Source organism: Acinonyx jubatus, chromosome A3, assembly GCF_027475565.1.
Source record: "Acinonyx jubatus isolate Ajub_Pintada_27869175 chromosome A3, VMU_Ajub_asm_v1.0, whole genome shotgun sequence".
In the NCBI taxonomy this organism is placed as follows: Eukaryota; Metazoa; Chordata; class Mammalia; order Carnivora; family Felidae; genus Acinonyx; species Acinonyx jubatus.
In genome coordinates, this window is record NC_069388.1 from 114,679,107 (window position 1) to 114,701,121 (window position 22,015).

At 44.7% G+C, this 22,015-nt stretch overlaps 1 protein-coding gene across 1 annotated transcript in view; it reads left to right on the forward strand.

Annotated features, from left to right (window-relative positions):
• Window positions 1–22,015, forward strand: part of ALK (ALK receptor tyrosine kinase) — a 671,492-nt gene that overhangs the window by 589,479 nt on the left and 59,998 nt on the right. The window contains exons 10-11 of the mRNA XM_027033475.2: window positions 55–149; window positions 321–449. Coding sequence (XP_026889276.1) covers window positions 55–149; window positions 321–449 — 224 coding nt within the window. The remainder of the gene's footprint in view (window positions 1–54; window positions 150–320; window positions 450–22,015) is intronic.

A 22,015-nucleotide genomic window follows, 5' to 3' on the forward strand; every position in this document is an offset into this window, starting at 1 on the left:
AGAAATGACCAACCCAGGTTGTTCCTTACCACACTCCTCTTGACACACATACAGGTTCTGGCTGCAGATTGTTGCGTGGTGGGGGCAAGGATCCAGAGCCACCGTGGCTTTTGACAATATCTCCATCAGCCTGGACTGCTACCTCACCAGTGAGTTCACCCTGTCCCTTGCACTTGTCCCCGACCCAGACTGCCCTGGGCCTCACTATCCCTCCTTAACCTAAGCCCACCTGCCTCTCCCACCTTCCCCGGGGCATACTCATCTGTCTCTCTTAAACAGAGCCTCACTTAACTCAGCCCATGGGGTCTTCTCTATTCTAGTCAGTGGGGAGGACAAGGTGCCACAGGATACAGCACCCAAATCAAGAAATCTGTTTGAGAGAAACCCAAACAAGGAGCCGAAACCCTGGGAAAATACACCAAGAGAGACCCCCATCTTTGACCCTTCAGGTAAGGGTTCAACTTACAAATGTAAGTAAAGGAAATTTTTTGTTGCAAAAGGCAGAAGAGAGATACGTGCGGTGATTATAGTGGGGAGTGGTGTCTAAAGAATAAGATGGTCAACCTTTAAAAGGAACAGAACCTACATCCTGGCTATGGGCTCTAAAAGGATGTTTTTTGGGTCTCTTATCACCTGGCCGAATGAAGCATCTGGAAGTTGTGCAAAGGAGCTACTGGGGAATACCCAGGAAGCAAACAGGAGAACCAAGCTGGTATCCTTTCCTCCACTCAGTCCCTTGAAACCTCTCCCCATTTACTGAACAAAGCAAACCCTACATCAGATTTCTTCTCCTCATAAAGAGGGTTGGGCCCAAAGCCGTTATTTGTTGCACAAAGACAGGCTAGCCCACCACGGGTAAAGGCCCAAAACCTTCAGGTTCAACACATTTCCCCAAAGTGTGGCTTCCCCACCCCACCAAAGCTGTTTTATTCAGCATTTTCTGGGCTGAAAGACTTCTCATGAAGACTCTTACTGCTTTGAACCCAGGCCTCTTCAGCCTCTGGCCCTAAACCATGGTGTGACTTCTCAGCTACTCTTTGTACAAGGAGGAAATTTCTTAGAATCAGTCTCTAAACCCGGCATGATGTTCCTTGGCAGTTATTAGACCTATGAGCCTCGCCCCAGAGAAGCTGTGAAGCCCCCGGCCCGACACCAGCAGATCAAGGGGTTCCCCCAGGGTAGGGGTGGTGCACGTGCCTGGGTATGGGAGTAGTGCGAGTAACCTTGGTAAGCAGGGGCTCGGCACTGTCCACCACACTCTTTTTCCTATAGAAGGTCGCTTCATTAAAATAACAATAGATAAATGATAAATGTTTAATTTCTGCTTATAACGTGAAATCCTCGTTTAGTGCAAAGTACAAAAAAAAAAAGCAGAAGTTTATACCTTCACACTAACTTCACTGACTCTCAACTTATTACATAAATATCAGCCTTGTTCTGTCTTTGAAGGAAGAAATCCCTTCCTTCCTCTGCCCTGAAAAGCCACCCCAGGTGGAGCTCTCTCTGTCCCCGATTCCTGCCTGATCTAACCCAGGGGCCAGACCTGGGCTTTTCCCTTCATCTCTCCCCTTTCCTCCCTTCACCTTTAACTAAAACCTCAAAACACCTTTTCATTTTTCCACATGAAAGGGAGCCTGCCACCTCTCTCTATTTCCCGACTCTGTCTCATGGTCATTCATGAAACGGGCTAGCGTGAGGGAGGCGGCCTTCTGTTCATTGTTTGATGCCTCGCCTCACTGTCCCACCCCAAGGACTGACCTCCAGGGACTCCCCAGCCCTGGTCAGTCACTGCCTCCCGACCATGAATTCAGGACCCGTTCAGCAAACATCGTGGCAAGCCCCCGCCCTGTCCAACCACCAGCACTGATTACATGGCAGGGGCTCCGGAAACACATATTGATTGACCCAGGGGCACTTGAGGCTTGAGCTCAGTTCTCGGATCTCAGATATTGGCAGCCAGCTCCCCTGCAGCCAGCACTTAGGAGCAGCCATCCACCCCGCCTGACTCCCCAGTTTATTGCCATATAATTCCCACTGTCCCTAAAAGGCTCATCGATGAGGGTCTGCACAGTGGCCACTCAGACTAATGAAATCATGTGGTGGCTGGAAAGCCACAACGCTACCCCACCACCTCCGACTAAAATCAGAAGCGAGTGGCTGCCTGAGAGACTAGAGCTTCCTCTGCTGCCCGGCCCCGCCTCAGAGCAGGAAGGACAGGCAGGTGGCTGTGGGTCAGCGTTCTGTCTCCAGACCCCCTTCCAGAATGACCCCAACTGTAGGGGAAGAGGACACTGAGGCAAACACGTCCCCAGGCAGCCTGAGTAGGCTCCTTGGACAGGCTTTAGAGAACTGGGCACAGAGGCAGTGCTTTCCCAGGAACCCGCTCTCGCCCTGGGGAGCAAGAAGGGAGGGAGAAGCTGAGGCAGGCTCCCAGCCCCTAACCCCCCTGACAGATGCCACAGTCCCACCCTGTCGCCCACCCCTAGCAGTGTGCGGTGGGGGTGTCTCTGAGTCATCAGGAGGATGATGAGCAGGGTGTCCCTTCCCTACTACCCACAGGACAATGTCCACCACACCCCCTGAGGGGCCACTTGGCCAGGGCTCAGCCTCATGGTCAGGGAGAACGGGCACCCTAGGTCCATGCCGAGGCCCTCCTTCACCCAGCTTTAATCTAGACCCAACCACAGCCCTTGCACACTTCCTCTGTGGCCAGTTATGTGCTCAGAGATGGTGAACAGAACAAGACCCAGGTCGAGCACCCAAAGAACTCCCAGTCTAGACGAGGAGAGCACAGGTGGGAAGGGAGGGGTGGGCCTGTAAACCAGCAGCTCATGGCCTGCCAGGTGAAGCTTAACCTAGCTTAGAACTTCTGCCTGGGAGGGCCTCTGGAGAAGGAGGGAGAGATGCGGTAGGGAGGGGAAGGAAGGGGAGGAGCAATCTAGGAGCGTGCCTGACCCTGGGCTGGGCTGTTTCACACACCAATCCCTCCTGTCCTCACCCTGGCCACGGGTAGCAGCTGTCATTACCACTGTGGGATGAGAAGATCATCTGGAGGAATGAGCCCCACAGCTGACAAGGAGTGGAGCCAAGATGTGACCCCGAAGTCTCCATTCTTTCAGCCAGCTAAGCCACTTTAGGTGTCCCCGTCCAGAGATAAACACTAAAAATGGAAGAGAGCAGGAGAGCACCCCAGGTGAAAGTCCCTGCCCCCACGTCCAGGAAACAAATCAGCCCCCAGCCTTCCAACAAAGGGTGGAGGAGACAAAATAACAAGATTGTCTTCCCAAAGTTCCGCACTGTCAGTTTCCTCTGGGCTGGAACAAGGGCGGCTGGTGGCATTTCAGCTCTCCTCCTGGCACGTGTTAGAGCACCTCCTAGAAACACAAAGGTCACATCAGGCCTTTTGAAAACAGGTACTCACAAAACATCCAGGTTTCCCTAAACACTCCACATTTCCCCTAATTCAGCCCCATGTCGAGGGCCTGACCTCAGGGTTTGGGGGTGGCCTTACCCCCAAGCCCATGGGGCAGAGCTGAGCCACTGGAGCACCTAGGCAGGAAAAGCCTGTCCAGGTGCTTCTCGAAGCTTTCTCGGAAGCCTGAGTCACCTTAGCTAATCAGATGAAGAAACTCAGAGAGAAAATGGGGCAAGTATTAAGTCTGGGGAAATTACATTTGTCAGCTTTGCACATACAATTACACTAACCAAATGGTTGGGATAATGCAATCACGGGACTGCAGAGTTTCTCTCTCTCTCTCTCTCTCTCTCTCTCTCTCTCTCTCTCTCTCTCTCTCTCTTTCCCCCCCTCTCTCTCTCTGTCTCTCTCTCAGCAGTAATGAGTGTGCAAGCAGGCTCTGCCACCCACCCCCAAAGCCCAGACAAGGACAGGCAGGACCCCCAAGGCCCAGTGATCCTGCCTCAGCTTCCTCAGCTTCCTCTCTCATTCTCCTGTGAGCTCACATGTTGTATAGGGAGGGCAAAAGGGAATTAGCTCAGTTTACGTAATAAGAACTGCACAAACCTCGGGACCAGCCCACAAGTATCTGTAACTCATGGAGCCCTAGCATCAAATCACAGTCTTGCCTGTGAGTTGTTTAGTGATCGTTGGTTTACTGTTTTCTCAGTAGACATCTCTTGCCAAAGGGTAGGGTCAGGGTGGGGGGTGGGGGCGGACATTTAGAACTTTGTAGGCTCATGGAAAGAGCACTGGACCAGGAGTCAGAACCTCTGTGCACAGCCTTGGCAGGTTTGCACTAGCAAACTGAGGTCCAGGGATGTGTCCCACCTCTGCACAGCCTTTTCTCTCCTCATGTAACAGCTGGGGCCTGTCAGCAAACCCACAAGTAGCAGAGCTCAGAGAAGAGGGGCTAACGTCAACACAGGCAAAAGCAAGAAAATGCTTCTTTTCTTTCTTTCTTTTTTTTTTTTTAGCATTTATTTTTTTGAGAGAGAGCGAGCGAGAGAGAGAGCGCTCTAGTGGGGGAGAGGCAGAGAGAGGGGAAGGGGAGAGGGGATCCAAAGCCGGCTCTCTGCTGTCAGCACAGATGTAGGGCTCAAACTCACGAACTATGAGATCATGACCTGTGCTGATGTAGGACACTTAACCAACTGAGCCACCCAGGCATCCCGAAAACTGCTTCTTTCAAAACTCAAGGTTTGGGGCACCTGGGTGGCTCAGTCGGTTAAGTGTCCAGCTTTGGCTCAGGTCATGATCTCACGGTTCATGAGTTCAAGCCCCACATTCGGCTCTGTGCTTAATAGCTCAGAGCCTGGAGCCTGTATCTCCCTCTCTCTCTGCCCCTCCCCTGCTTGCACTCTGTCTCTGTGTCTGTCTCTCTCTCTCTCAAAAAAAATTAAACATTAAAAAAAACCCTCAAAGTTTGAAGTAGACAGTTTTCAGGTCCCTCCCCATCACCAGCCCCATGTTTCTAAAGGCAGAAGGGATGTGGGGTAAAGCAGCCAGAGCTTTCTTGGCCCATCTCTCCAATTAACCCACAGCACTGCTAATGTGACCAGAAGAAAGGGTAACAGACTGTCCATTTCTACACACGCTTCTATGATTCAAGAACAGATGCCAATTTCAATGAGAAAGTTTTATGTGTTTCATATAAATTGATTGAGTCTATTTCTGCTAAATGCATTATCCATTCACCACAGAACAACTATTAGAGTTAATAGAATTTGTAGCTAGAGCCATTATGATCCAAGCATGCCCTTCTGGGGATGACGGCATTGTGGCAAGGCGGCTTCCCAGGGCCCGGCCCCCTCGCTCACAACCTGTCTTCTCATGTCCACCAGAGCCGTCTGTGCTCAGGTGCCGCAGACGCGGCCAGGCTTACTTCAGTGGCCCACGGAAATAGTCAGGATTCATCTAGTTCCTGAACAAACAAGTGTATCCTAATCCAATCCCAAACAAATCTTATCATCCTGTCACTTGTCAGCACCTGCCAGCTTGGGGGTAGCGAGGAGGCTGGGGTTCGTACTTTCGCCTTAGCTTTTTACCATGTGCCAGTTTTGGAGGCAGGGGGCCCCAAGGCAGGGAGGACAGGAAACAAGTAAGGGTAGAAGTGCCGGGAGCCCCACCCACCCTGGGGGGACTCAGGCTGGGCTCTTGGGTTCATTGCATCATTAACAGCTTTCCCCAGAAATGCACAGTGACAGAATCTGGGACTTCCTGGGTGCGACAGGGAGTTTGCAGTGTTTCTCCAAGTGTGTCCCGACACCATCTGCTTCTGATCACCTTGCTAGGGGAGGGAGGACCCAGAAGTGCTGCTCATTAAAAATGAAGCTTCCTGGTCCCCACGGGCTTGTGGAATCTGAATGTCTAGGAAAGGAGAGCTGACACTCTGCATGTTTAACAAAACTCTCAAGAAAAGCCTGATCTGAAACAAAGTTTAACAACCCTCTTTTAAAAAGGCAGCCTTTTTTTTTTAAATGTTTTATTTATTTTTGAGAGAGAGAGAGAGACAGAGTGCGAGTGGGGGAAGGGCAGAGAGAGAGGGAGACACAGACTTGGCAGCAGGCTCCAGACTCTGAGCTGTCAGCACAGAGCCCAACGCAGGGCTTGAACCCACGAACCGGGGCTCGAACCCACAGCCCGTGAGATCAACTGAGCTACCCAGGAGCCCCAACAGGCAGCCTCTTTTAAACAGATGAGGAGCCTAGGTCTGGAGAAGGTGAGAGGCTGGCTCAGAGTCACGTGACATACTTCCAAGTTTTTCTCTCTTAGACAGCAAAGGCCTTGCATTTTGTCGTCACCTCTTTACACATCTAGAAACCATCAGTCACAGGGTGGTGCTGGGTGTTAGGAACTGTACTGGGCTCTTTTGTATGCAGTGTCTCATTAGTTGGTACTATAACATAATCCCCCTTTTACAGATGAGGCAATTGGCCCACAGAGGGTGAGTAACTTGCCTTAAGTTACACAACTTGTGTAAGAGGCTAAAGAACATGGTCTTTCATTTTTTAATCATATAAAAAAAATTAATTTTTCTAAGCCAGGTAATATATTGAAGGGCAAGTTGTAATAAATCCTCTAAGAATCCTACTGTTGACTAGTCTTCTGGAGGAATCTCTTCTCTGAAAAACTCAGGTTTCTAGTGCTTTTGCTTAGAGCACATCTGCATCTTCAAGGATACTCAAAACAGCACACTGGGTACACAGTGTACCCACAGACATGTAAGAAAGCTGATAATTGCAGCTAATTGGCCTCCCTCTGTGTAAACCACCACCCCACTCCCCAGTCAGAGCACATGAAGGCACTTAGCACCCATTCAACTAAGGGTAGCAATTCCTTAAGACTCAGGCAGGCATGGGGCCATCAATACAGTCCTTGGGACCTGTTTGGGTGGTTGGCCATGTTCCTGTTCAGCCGGCCTGCTTTTCAACCAAGTGCTGTATGTTCCTTCTTATTTTACTAAATTTAGATTATCACCTATTTATAGCGAGGGAACTAGTGATGACACAGGAAGCGCCAGCCTTAACGAGGCCTGCGGGACCCCAGTCACTGCACCAGGTTCAGAGCCCTCCCGGTTACAATGTCACTCTTCATCTGAGCGTGTCTGCCTTCCCTGGAAGCTAACACAGCTGTGCTCCAGGAAGAGACGTGGGGTGGAACTAATTCATGATTCACGATCCCCATTACTGACGTTAAAGAGTCTCTTCCGGTACAAGAGGTTTTGTACTTTGGAGACCTAGTCAGCATCCCCAAGAGGTGGCCTGCGTGGTTGCCAAGGGAGAGAAAGTTGCTTGGTTGCCAAGGGAGAGAAAGTTGCTTGCGCGGGGACCTGGTGACAGTATGGGGTGGAGCAGCAGGCTGAGGAGGAGGCTTGCTCCCCTACGGACCGCTCACCAGCAACAGCTTCCGGGCTGCCTCCTTTGATCTGTACACAGTTACTCAGCACACTCAGCATCTTTCATTTGGTCTTTACAGGCCCCCAGGCTCCCCGAGGATAGACATCACTCTCAAGAAGCAGTATGCCATAGGGCTTTGTTTGTTTATTGTTTGTTTTTTGTTGAACTCTAGCCGACACCCAGTGTTACGCAAGTTTCAGGCATCGGACACCTTGATTCAGCACATCCATATGTTGCTGTGCTCACCACAAGTGCATCTGCCATCTGGCAGCATACAATAGGGTTACAGTACCACTGACTATATTCCCTATGCTGCACATCCCATCCCCATGACTCATTCATTCCATGACCAGAAGCTGCACCTCCCACGCCTCATCACTCATTTTGAGTCTGGAGTGCTTTTCAAGAGCACGGACTACCTGTGTTCAAGTCCCAGCTATGCCACTTACTTTAAGCTACTCCCTTCTCCTTTCCGTGCCTTTGTTTCCCCGCGTCAAAAAAAAAAAAAAAATGACGCTTACATTATTAGTGCTTACATTTCATAAGTTCAGTGAAGTGAACGCATATCACAGGCTGAAAGGGGAACAGGACACAAAGTGAGCTGTATGAGCCATCGCTGTTTTCTCATTTCAGATGTAAGGAAAGGTTGTGTGACTTGTCCCACCCATCACGTACAGAGCCAGGATCCAAACCTAAGCTGGCTCACTCCACAAAGTCTTCCCGCTCTAACCCTATACCCACTGGGAGCAATCCCAAAAACCACCTAGCTGCTGACCACAGCAAGGGAAAAGCTCTTGCTATATCCAGATCGACCGGTTTTCTCTTTCCCCTCAGGAGATTCAACTCAGCATTCAACAAAGAAAACATCATTGCTTTCTAGTCAGTGTGCTTTTATAATTCCCCAAATCCCAATCCTAGAAGGGAAAAAAAAATCAGGTAGGGCTGAGTTCAGTTCAACAAGCTTAACAAGCATGCGCTGTATGCCTGCTGTATGCCAAGCCCTGTGCTGGGTGCTGTGGGGCCTGCAGCTGGGAGTGAGCCAAAGCACCACTCTTGAAAAATGTGCCACCCAGAGCTAGGTCCACATAAGCCTGATGTGAAACCACCACTCTCTTGGCACAAGAGAAATTCCGGTTCCATATCCAATTTCCAATTCTGATGGCATCTGGAATTAGGACAGGTTCCCTGCTTCCCACCCCCCCCCCCCCCCCCCGGCCAGCTCCATGGTTCTGGCTTCATTCTGTGCTGGATGGTGAGGAGGTCTTCATCCAAGATTGGTGCACTGCAAATTATACTAAACTGATCATCATTTTTGAAAAGAAATCTAGTGTCCTTTGAGAAAGGAAAGAATCTATATTGTTACTTCATAACTTCCCAATCCTGGGCCCCCCTAGAGAACTAGCACAGCATCATCCAGCTCTGACAGGCTCAAAAACCCCTCACAAATGCCCAGTCTAATGCTACTTGGTGTTTGGGAGTATGGCAAGGCTACAGACAAAATGCTGTAAAATACCAGGCCATGACTCCTGCTAGCAGAAGAGAGGATTCACTGCCTTTCTCTCTCCTGGATGGCTTGAGAAAACATATTCCTTGTTTCCCATTTGTTTCAGTGAAAGTTTGCATAAGTGGGAGGCAACAAATGATCCAGGAACTCTGGTCTCAGCACACCTTGATTAAGATCATTTAGCTCCAAGACCAGCAGACACAAAAGATCCCTCCATCGGTACAAATACATTAAGCACTTGTTTTGAGGGAAGACCACTTTTAATTATCACCCTACTCCCAGACTTGCTGGGTCAGCCTGCAAAACAACCCTACATCCCCTTGGAGCTTATTCAGCTTTCTGCTTATTGCAGCAAAGCTGCAGTAGTCCTGGACAGAGAGATTTATTTTAATTCATCTGGGCCCAGAGCTGGACAGAGGAACCTGAGGAGACAGGCTGAAATACTAACTCTAGATCACATAAGGGAGTCCTCCCCACTTGCTCCTCCACTGACAAGAGGAAAAGGAACAAGAGGTGGAATCACCCCAGCCATCACTGCCTCAAGGAGGAAAGAGAGAGAAGGCACCAGGAAGAACAGAGTCTAGCCAGTGCCCTCCATGCTGGGTACTTGCACAAAAGATGAGGAAGCCCATGAAAGTGCTGGTGTGGGGTTTTGGGGTGCCTAGTGATTTATTGCATTATAACACATTATCATAAATGCAGTAGCTTAAAACAACACACATTTGTTATATCGGTGTCTGTAGGTCAGGGAACCAAGCTCAGGTCAACTGGGTCCTCTGCTCCATAGTGTCTCATAAGGTTGCAATCAAGGTGTTAGCCAAGGCTGAGTCTCATCTGAAAGCTCCATCAGGGAAGGTGCTCTTCCAGGTTCACATAATTGTCGGCAGTTCTTGGAGAAGCCTAGGAAGAGGAGAGGAGGAGGGAGAGGGAGAAAGAGAAAGGGAGAGAGAAGCTGCAAGCAAGATGGAAGTTACAATCTTATGTAATCATGAAAATGACATCCCATCGCTTTTATCATATTTTATTGCTTAGAAGCAATGCACAGGTTTCATCCACACTCAAAGGGAGGGGATTAAGCAAGGCATGACTACCAGGAGGCAGAGATCACTGGGAACTACCTTAGAGCCTACCTGCAGTGGGCTTTTGTGTGCCAGAGATCACTCAATCACCAGCAAGCTTTGAGGGCTCATTGTGGAGTCTGATGGGCAAAATTCCTGGAAGTGATCTCACACCTATCAGACACTTAAATATTCACAAAACGCCTACTGAGTGCCAGTGCACAGCAAGATGATAAGTGGGTTGACAAAGATTCCTGGAGACCAAGGTCTCAAAAGCTCTGCAATTTGAGAATCAAACGTTCCAGGCCCCAGGTTTTCCTTCATGTGCAAAGCAGGGGTGAATGAACTGCTATGGTGCTTTCTCAGAGTAGGCTATTGTAGTGAGCAAATGAGATCACTTCTAACAGCCTTTGAAGGGTACAAAAGAATATACTAATATAAAATGCTGTGCTATTGTTATTAACATTATTATTAAAACATATAATGGAAAAGATTGGACCAGTTTACTCATCCCTCCATATGTTGCCCTTTATAAATTTTCAGGGTATTTATAGCCCTCCTCCTTCCCAAACTATGAGCTGTGCACATTTGTTTATACATTAAGTGTGTGTTCTAGGTATATTTTTCCTCGAATTTTTTTTTTGCAAAAATTTCAAGCAAATCCCAGCTCTTAAGCTAAAAAGGGAGAGGGGGTAGTATTTTGCATTTTGGGTCCTCTTGTCAAGCAATTCCCCCAACACAGGTCATTGTCAATTTGCAAATGAAGCATTCAAACTGTTTGGGGAAAATAAGTGACTTATGTGGAGCCATAGCGGATTGCTCCAAAAAGACCCACTCGTCCATATAAATTGAAAGAGGGTTTTAGTCTTTTATTTTTTTTTAACGTTTATTTATTTTTGAGACAGAGAGAGACAGAGCATGAATGGGGGAGGGTCAGAGAGAGAGGGAGACACAGAATCTGAAACAGGCTCCAGGCTCTGAGCAGTCAGCACAGAGCCCGATGCGGGGCTCGAACTCACGGACCACGAGATCGTGACCTGAGCCAAAGTCGGCCCGCTTAACTGACTGAGCCACCCAGGCGCCCCAAGTCTTTTAAAACTTGTCAAGATCTCAGTCTTAATTTGTTTTTAAACAAATTCCAGGAGACTGGATCTGAGCGGTCTGATTTAGTTTTTAGTGAATATTGACAGTATCTTCATAATAATATGAGCACATTTTACTCATTTAATTATTATTTCTTAAGTGAATGGCAGATTAATCCTATTCCAGGATTAATGCTTTTTTTATATTAAATATAATTTATTGTCAAATTGGTTTCCATACAATACTCAGTGTTCATCCCAACAGGTGCCCTCCTCAATGCCCATCATCCGCTTTCCCCTCTCCTGCACCCCTCATCAACCCTCAGTTTGTTCTCAATATTTAAGAGTCTCTTATGGTTTGCTTCCCTCCCTTTCTGTAACTTTTTTTTTTTTCTGATGCATAGGATTAATGTTAACAAGTGAGGAAATTAAGGCATGGCTTACACTTGTCTAGCAACCTAACAGAATCAGAAAAATGCCCCAGGCCTCAGAATAGCTCCCTGATAAAGAGGACTATTTCCTTTCCTCAACTGGCCTTATGACTTTGATCTACTAACTAGTCCATTCAGCCTATCAATTGATAGGTTCCATCAACCATCAGGTCAATGGAATGTCCCTCAAGCATTCTCATAAAGACTGCAGGGCTCCCTACATTTCAGTAATGTGGGTGTGGTTGTACACATATGAGTGTGGGCTGGTTGTGTATGTGGATGACTATGTGAAGATGGTTGTGGCCCCTTAGGACCCTACCCCTTTCTGTTGTGCAGTTATGGGTAAGAGACAAAATGCCTTTCAACAAACATCCATTTGTATGACCAGGACCCCCCTGGATCCTTCCATCCTATATTGCTCTAATTCTAATACAGGAACACCAGGTGCCAGTGGTGCTCCCTCCAGACCACACCCAGCACCCTCAGCAGGCATGATCTCCTCCTCTGACCACTTGAGTGGGTTCAGGGGCTGATATTTGGTCTGCTCTCTTCTTTCTATATTGTTTTGTTCTTCGCTCAACAAAGGTTTGTGAACCTCCTCCTATATGACTGGCAATATTGTAGGTCCTGGAGGCAAAGCAGTGAACAAAATCAACTAAGCCTCACTTAAGCTTACATAGAGTGTACATGCTGGTAAGGGTGACAGACAAGAAACAAGTGTACAGGTGAAATAGTTTCAGATAGTGATGTTTTGTGAAGAAATCAAAGCAAGTTAAGGGGACAGAAATGACAGTGGCATAGCATGTGTGGTATGTGCATATGTGCTATAACAATGGGGGTGTTAACAGAGAAAACTTCAGGTTCCTTCAAGTGTATGTCAGAGCAGAACCAGATAATACTACTTGTCACCACCATTAAGGTCCTATGTTTTACTCTTTGCCTGGCGTGGCCTGGGGAAACTTCCAAGGCCCTCAAGACATAGCTATAACTCTCATAAACTCTAGCAGCCTTGACTATGAAGTGTTCAGAGACACAGCAGAAGATGGGTAGAAAAAGGGGAACATGCCTGGAATGAAGAAGCCAGGTGGGGTGGGAATGACCCGGATGCCTGGCTCCTCACCAGGGGGATGGCAAGCCAAAAGCCATGAACAATGTCTAAAGGGCCTTGGGAAACCTACTCCCTATCTAAACCAGCACTGCTATTTGAGGGATAACAACAGGAATCTCTGGTCATTGGTGCTTCTACTACAAGCAGGTGGGATATCTTGATTCTAGGAGGTTCATTCAGCTTGAGGGGTCAAAACAATAGCTGGGAGCCCTAGGAAGGGTCCAGTCCCATAACAAAAAGTTCTTTATAGACGACTGCTGCATTAGTCCACTGGCCCTATACATGACTAGTGTCATTAATTTGGTACCTGACCATGTCGACACACATCTCTGTGATCTTCTTGGCCTTTTCCTCATGCTTGTTGATCATGGTGCCCATCTCTAGCTACTTGGTAGCATCATAGGCAGGAATAAGACAGAAGTATCTCTTCTCTCCTTTTCTCTAGTCCCCTCATCTCAGATACATTGCCTTCCCTTTTTGGTCCGCCATTTGCTCCTATTTCTTTCACCACTACTTTCCCTTCTGCCCTTGACATCTGTATTTCCCACCCTCTCAGGTGTCATTGTTTTCCAATTCCTCTTAGAGGGTCCAAGACCCAGACCCAGAGTCAGGACCCATTTGTTCTTTTCTAGTTCCAAATCACTTGGCCACTTGGGCTGCCTGTACTCCATCTGTCCATCTGTCAGAGGTGTTCCAGTCACAAGGACCTTGTAAGGATTTTGCCCGTCATGACTTAGAACCAGACAATAAGCAAGAACTACTAAGAATAAAGCTATGAAGGAGGGATTCTGGCCTCCCGCACCATTGCTGTCTCTCAGGAGGCAGCGAGTCCTACTCACATAACCCTTATGGCCAAGCACCAGATGAAGGTCTTCTCCCCCCTTGGTCCATGGACAAGAGCAGATAAGGACAGAAATCAATAACTCTTCAGGGCTGCATGTGACAAGGCTGGTGTTTGAACCACCACCACTTCCCACTTGAAACTCAAAACCAAATCCATTAAGTGTATAGTGTAACCCCCAGATGGGTGAGTCCACAACACCCCTCTCCCTATCAAATACTTTATTAACACAACTCCAGCCTGATACCAACTTGGGAATAACCAAATTAGCCCCGAGGACTCCCTTAACTTAATTTTTACAGCTATGCTTTCAAGATAGTGTTTTTCCTGTGACCTTTCTCTTCTCTCATGTGTTACTCACTTTCCCTCAGGGAGCAGGGGGTGGCTGAGAACACAACACAGGAGCCATCACAGGAACCATTAAAAACTCCCTCAGATTGCCGTGTGTCAGAGCTGTTTAGGGTAATTCAGTCCTGAAAGCAGCTTTTATCTCAACAGCCCTGACTTGCTGCCCTGTTGATGGCTTGCTCAGAGGTTCCCTTCCATGAAGGGATGTCTGCCTCCCAGCAGAGAGGGAAGTGGGCCTCTGGTCTTTGTTCTGTGGGAGACCTCAGCATTTTTAGGCATCCTCTTTGTCTAGTGGAACTGTGTGAGGGGCAAACGAGATGACGGTGTAAAAGTAAAAACAGACCACGTGTGAGCGTATCTAGCACAAAAGGCAGGCTGGTGTTATAATTATTGTCACCAGGTCCCAATTTCTCATCATCAAAAAAGAACAAGAAAGAAATAACCAGAAAGCTTTGCATAGATGAACATGGGGTGTGTGCAAGAGTGTGTGAGAGTGTAACCATGTGTGAGTGTGAGGTGTGAGTGTGAGAAGTTGTATTAGGTGTGTGTGATGGTGTGTGCGGTATGAGTGTGTAAGAGTGTGTTGTATGTGTCATGTGTGTGGTGTATGTGGTGTGTATGAGTGTATAGGACTGTGGGTGTGAATGTGTGTGTGAAAAGGTTCATGTTTGTGCCGATGCCATGCAAACATGCAAACAAACTCAGTCTGAGAAGCAAACTAGAACATGAAGAATTCACCAACTGAAAACTGACTGTGTTGTAGAAAGAGTCAATGTGACCTGCTTCTCTTCACTTAGCCTGAGATTTAACTTTTCTACACAGTTGCCTATCTGATAGGATAAAAGCGATTCTTCCCCCTTCCCTATCTACTGACCGAACATGTTTTCAGGAGCTAAACCTGCTGGAGAATATTGAGGTGCCACGTTATGTGTTATAATTAAATAAATTGACATTGGAGGACTAACGATTTCTAGCCCTGTTCACTCAAAGTCATAGTGACATCTTTTTACCTCAGGTTAGACTTCCAGGACCTTCCACCATCTATCGAATGTAAGTACCAAATATCAGCACATTCCAAAACTGTGAAATCAAAGCTTGTCACAGGTAGCTGGACCTCAGCCTGATACACAAAGATACAGGACCACTCTCATGCCCTCACCCAACATTGGGTGTAAACTTGAAATTAACAGGAGGATGTGCTGAAGCACTAGAAAAACATACATGACAGAGAGAGAGAAGAAAGTAAATTAGTGTAAAATATTTCTCTCTGGCACCATTTAATGAAGGGACAAATAGCCCTAAACAACTGGTTAGGTGTGGGTGGCACTATCAAGAAAAAGCTAAGTTATACTTAGTGGGCTGTCTCCCAAAAAAAGGAAAAACATGATATAACAGCAAGTTCTAGGCCATGGTCGTTGGAGACATCCCTGGTATGCAATCTGAAAACCCTGCAGCCCAGGAGTAGAAATGCAGGTGAGAGACCTGACCAGATAGATAATATAAAAGGGCTAATCATAGCAAGTGACCTCAAGTGATCCCTACATCATAATTGTTTTCAAGGATTCTGGGACAATAGCAGTGATGGAGGCAACAGCTTCGTTGTCTAACTCTCTGAATCTAAAAGCAGAACGACCATATATTAAAACTGAAAACCCATAGACATTTACAACAAAAATGTTTGATTAAAAAATGCCCGAAATACAAATGGGTGAGGACAAAGTACAACAACCATAAAACCTGAAAAATATCAGCATCTGAACAAAAGAAAGGAGAGGAAAACAACAGGCTGGTCTTATAAACCTGAGAACAGGAGAAAATGGCTGACAGATATTTGCTGGAAATGACTGACAGCCAATCTGAGAACCATTGCTGAACCTGGGAGAGGCTTTGTGCAGTCCAGGAGTGTGTGGGTGCAAGGTGGCCATGGTAATGTTCAAAGGAGCTAGACCACCCCAGCCACCAAGCTTCCTTTCCAGGAAAGGGCCCACACTGAGAAGAAATTTCTAGATGTCAAATCAATATTGAATAGGATAGGAATAATAGAAACAAAATAAATGAATAAAATGATGTCTAGATAAATATGAAAGAATGAGACAAAGCCAGAAACTTTTGAAAGCAAAACACCATATTTTTCAACACAACATGAAAAAAAGAGTAGAGGGAGCTCGGTGAAGTTAGAAAAACTCCTGAACCCTTAAAATCCTAGAAAATTAATTTCATGTAAAAATGCATAGGTTATCAAGACCAAATCTCATCCACGTTACAATGAGAATTTTACTTTTTTTTTTTAATATTGTCAAGTTAGCTAACATACAGTGTATACAGTGTGCTCTTGGTTTCAGGGATAGATCCCTGTGGTTCATCGCTTACATACAACACCCAGTGCTCATCCCAACAATTGCCCTCCTCAATGCCCATCACCCATTTTCCCCTCTCCCCCAACCCCATTGAATATCTCTTCTTTAAGTATAATTGAAAAGATGTTCAAATTGTAATGTATATTATTATGAGTAGTAGTAGTAGTAGTAGTAGTAGTAGTAGTAGTAGTAAAGTAAACTCTACCCCCAATTTGGAGCTCAAACTCATGACCCCAAGGTCATGAGTCATATGTTCTACTGACTGAGCCAGCCAGGCACTTCTAAATTGTAACGTTTTAATAATATATTCTTTTTTTTTTTTAATTCACATCCAAGTTAGTTAGCACATAGTGGAATAATGATTTCAGGAGTAGATTCCAATGATTCATCCCCTATGTATAACACCCAGTGCTCATCCCAACAAGTGTCTTTCTTAATGCCCCTTTACCCATTTAGCCCATCCTCCCACCCCCAACACCTCCAGCAACCCTCAGTTTGTTCTCTGTATTTAAGAGTCTCTTATGTTTTGTCTTCCTCCTTATTTTTATATTATTTTTGCTTCCCTTCCCTTATGTTCATCTGTTTTGTATCTTAACTTCCTCATAGGAGTGAAGTCATATGATATTTGTCTTTCTCTGACTAACGTCATTTAGCATAATACCCTCTAGTTCCATTCACATAGTTGCAAATGGAAAGATTTCATTCTTTTTGATTGCTGAGTAATACTCCATTGTGTGTGTGTATATATATACATATACACATGTATATATATGTATATATATACACCACATCTTCTTTGTCCATTCACCCGTCAATGGACATTACAATGAGAATCTTGAAAGAGCATAAAGAACAAAACAACACCTCCACGGAAAAATGAAAGCATACCAGAAAGACACACCGCAGAAAATATCAAAATTGTAATCTTCTATTTCCAAATGAGCTAACAGGCATTAAAACAATAATAGAAGACATGAAAAATAACACAAATCAGTACCACAAGAGATGAAAAACCAAGCGGTAGAACTCAGAAAAGAATTTGAGATAAAAGGAAAAAATAACTTCAGAAGTGAAGACTAAATTGGAAGACATGCAAGAGCAAATAAACACACAGTTAAATGCCTTAGAAGAAATAGAAGGTGAAAAGAGAAAAAATTTTTAAATCAAGAAGACGACATACATCAGGATAGGCAGAGAAGATCCAACATACAGATAACAGGAGTGCCTGAATTAGAAAATCAGAGAAAGGGAGAAAAGTTAAATGCTTAAAGTTATCATTCAAGGAAAATTTTTTACTGAAACTACTTATTAAAAGACCACACTGTGTTGCTGAGAAAACTGACCCAGAATGAGCAATGCCAAAGGGTATTCTAGTAAAATTGTTGGAAATTAAAGAAAAAGAAAAAAGAAGGATTGGAGACACCTAAGCAAAAATAGCAAGTGATTTATCAGAGAATGAAATTTAAATTATCATCAGAGTTTTTGACAGTACTATTTATGCCAGAAAAAATAGAGTAATGTGTTTTTTCAAGGGAAAAAATATTATCAATATCCAAGAGCTCAAAGAATATTATTTCTATGACCCTTTCTAGTGAATCTACTTGAAAACAAGCTTCTGACAACCAAACTGACTAGAGATATATCAACACAACTGATACGCACATTAAACCTACAGTACTTACAGAAAGACTAGCTGGAGGTTAAGAGGAAAGAGTGTCATATGTAATGGTGATACCCCCAAACAGTGTAGATAGAGTACAGCTTCAGGAAACCATAGGAGAATGGAGAGCACATATACCCTGCACAAAAATTTAACTGATCTTTACTTTTATATTGATGATGGTAAAATAGTAGTGTTGTAACTCTGATACTATTGTGTGTATAATGGAGGATAAAGGAACTGAGTACTTATAGAATATTCTACACCTGTTATCACCTATGTTCTTGAGAACCAAGATTCTCCGTGTGGAAAAAAGAAATGTGTATGCAATACAGAAGGGATTAAGTTTAAAACCCTGTAGTCCTGAATTTGAACTGGAAGGATCATTGTGGGCTCATGACGTATTTTGTCATATACATATGTGTCTACTTCATATGTATGTATGTGTATACTGATATACATACATGTTTCTTAGTTCTGGCCTCTAGAGAAACCTAGAAACAGTCACCAGTTCTGTAGCAATAAGTGTCTATAGCACCTAGATTATATACTTACAGAACATTTTTCCACTAAAAGAAATCAAAGCTTTTGAGAAAATGGCTGAGTCCAGGTCTGGGGAAGGAACATTCCATAGTACAAGATAGCAAGGAAGCAAAATAACTAAGGAGGCTACCACTGGGCACAAATGTAATGGTATGAGCTTCTAAAGGATAATAATTGTGATTAATTACAGCCAAAAACATGCTTAAATTCATGGATTAATAATGATATATAAACAACTAATTGGTCAACTTTGGAGGATAATAGAAAATTAATCCATCATCTTGAAAACTGTAAGGAGAAAGAATTGAGCATTTATCTTGCTTTTTCTATATAAACTGTACTACTTGGTAACCAAATAGTAGATGAGAGGAAGCATCTTTTTATATATTCCAACTAATAAATAAGAAAAAAATATATATCATTTGAATATCATTATTTTACAACTGCCAATAAATAAATGGACCTAAGCATTAAGTTTCACCAACTGCTAACATCAAAAACAAAACAAAAACAAACAAACAAAAAACAAAAACAAAACAATAATCAGACACTGGTCATATATCTAGAAGTAGACACTGCTCCATTGTTTGAAGAGTTGAGACAGATAGAAATGTTTTAACCTCACGATGGCTACAATATGTGTATTATTTTTACTTTGCCCCAATAAGGAGAACAATTTATTAATTATCATCATGTACCCAAAAAGGGGTTACTTATTTCAATTTATAATAAAGAATGATATCATAGGCATTTATGGATGGTGAGTAATTATATTTACTTGGATTTTAGTCCTGATTTTATTTAATGGCATCTACAATGGCCATCAAAGCAGTTCAATATGCCACAGCTCCTGTGAAGTTCAGCTCAGTCAACAGTTGTAAATAAAATTCAACTCCATGGATCAGAATCAAAATGGTACAAAAGATTCACCTATACCATTGAGCGCTACTGTGTGGTACAGCTGCATAGGCCTTAAACATGAGGCAAATTCCTTATTATTGTGATTAATAGTAATAGTTGAAAACTTATTTTCCTTGGTATCACGCTTTATTTCTTTGCATTCAATTGAGCAGATAAGATGGCTTAGCAACAGTAATAAAACTAGTACAATCACTGTCTAGCCCATTTTTTAACATGGTGAGGTATATTACTAATTGATTTGTTTCTTCTTGGAGGGTGCTGCAATATACTTAAAATGAAACCCAGTGCTTAATGGATTTTTCTTTACTCTGCTGTCTATAACCAATCAGTATTTTGGTGTTTGTGGGTCCTTTATACAATTTAGATGTGAACGAGTATTAAGCTAGGTTTCCAATGTGTGGTATAAGTAAGAACAAGATAAAGCAGTTCATTTTTTTTTCTTTCCTAAATGAGATTTAATACAATAGTTTGGTTTTTTTTTTTTCCAAGTGAAGGGAAAAGAGCCAGTCTTCCTCCTTCCTCTACCCCCAATCCAGGTTCCTCCTTGGGGTCCACTTAATCTTCCACAGAACCTCAGGGTCCAATGTAGACTCTCATCTAGGGAATACAAGGACCCTTGTGCTCCCAGGTTAGCAGCTCAGCATCAAGTCCATATCACTGCTGGTCTAACTGTGACCTTGCTCTTCTCACTAAAAACCAAGGTTTTGCCTAATTGCTTCTGACCCAGTCCCTCTCTGTTATATCTCTGCTTCCTGACCTTGTAAACATTCCAGTTTCTGGATTTTATTTCGACACCTCCTGGCTCCCTATGGCCTCTCTGGGAACCAGAGTCCTGATGCTAAGGACCAACTTTCCCTGGTTTGTGCCTGTGACCCGCTAAAGCCTACACTGTGCTAGGCTATACTATAGGGCCAGGGTAGGATGTTCTGGGGCTGAGGGCCCACGCACCATGATATCCTGACCAGACTCTCACCTGTCCCCTCATGGTGGCCTGCCTACTCTCTGGGCCTTAAGCCAGCTTGATATGGTCTGTCCTGGCTTTAACTGAGCCCAAGCATTATGGATTTAAAAGAAAAATAAAAATAGATTCTCAGACAGGTCCCATGAGGATTTCCTGGTGAGTCTAGCAACTTTTTCAAGTCTTGAACTTGAACTCAGATCTGTGCTTAATGCCTGGCTTGACTGATTATTCACTCTGTGTACCACAGGCTAGTCACTCAGCTTGAATTTCCTGATTTTTAAATTTAATACATATTTAAAGGCACAATACCTAACTCATATTATATACACATTCTATTTTGAGAGGTTTTGGTCACCTTCATGGGAAGAATTTACTTCTCAGGTATCCGAGGTTCAGCCCTTCCCCACTGGACACACACACACACACACACACACACACACACACACAGAGAGAGAGAGAGAGAGAGAGAGAGAGAGAGAGAGAGAGAGAGAAGGAAGCATAAACAAATCAGGAAATAAACAGCTTCTACCTGGGAACCAAAGCTTACTTTGACTTCTCCCCCCTGGAACCACTGTCACTAAATCTCTTGCCTCTCAGATTCTGGACCTACCTGCTTTGATCTGTAAGGTTGTATCCAATACTTTCCACCCCCAGAGACACTTCTGAAAATCACCCTAGCATTTGTCTACTGTCTCATGGTTCTAACTATCTGCCTTAGCTTAGAACTAATATCATGCCTACCTTACCTAAAGTACCTGCCAGACCCTTCCTGCTCTGAGTCCCTTGTTCCAGATACCTCCTCTGGGGCCCTCCTAGGCCCACAGCAGTTAATATCACCAGGCTCAGAGCAATAGTAATTTTCTTTTAAATCCATGAACCCACCCCTCAAGCAAGGATCTGGAAATTAATATAGTCGGCTCCCAGCCAACGTTAACCCAGTGTTCAGCGGAAGGGAGCCAACACCATGTTAGGCACTTTAGAGGGACACTAGAAATAGAGCAGAGTAGCGATTGTCCCTGTCCCTTTATACAAAGCCACAGGAACTTACAGTTCTGGTGAACTTATCTTTAAAAATAGATTCTAACATTAAAGTCTTAATAAGGACACAGGATCAGGGAGGGACTCCTGTAGGAACAATCTGAAAAGGCTAGAAGTCTTCAGTGCAAAAAGCTGGGAAGGCCTTATCACCACCAAAGCATCTTTGGACAGAGAAAGAACCCCCAATTTTTCAGTTCCTTCTCTAAGGCTGACTTAGAAAAGTCTGGAGAAGGATGTTCTTTCTCCATTTGAACAATGAAGTAGATAGGACTGAGTTCACAAATCTCATTGATTCTCCTGGGAAAGTTTTTACAAAATGCAAGTATTGTCCTCCCCCAACCATCGCCCAACCTAGTATCTACTAATCTGAATACCCAGAGTTCTGAAATTCATACTTTTAAAGGTCCTCAGGTGGTTTGGAAACCACTGAATTCAGTGATCTCCAAGGTCCCATCTTGCTGTGATATTCTATGATGTCAGATTCCAGAAAGAATGAGCAAAGGGAACCAACAGGTGAGGCTTGAGCAAGACAAGCCCACACACATAATAAGCAGGAGAGCCCTTGGACAATGGACAATGAAGTTAGAAACCCCATACCCCTAAGAGATATAGCTGGTGGGAAACATAAATTGATTCCAAGCAACTCTGGGCAGATTTATGAGGGTCAAGGCCATCAGAGGGAGCAGGGAAGACCATCATGCCTGGAAGGCTGCTGAAAGCAAGCAAATTCTAGCTGGATAAATCATGCGTCTGACCTGGGATGGCAAATCCTGTTCCCATGGAATCTACTCTGGAAAGAATTTTCTCTCT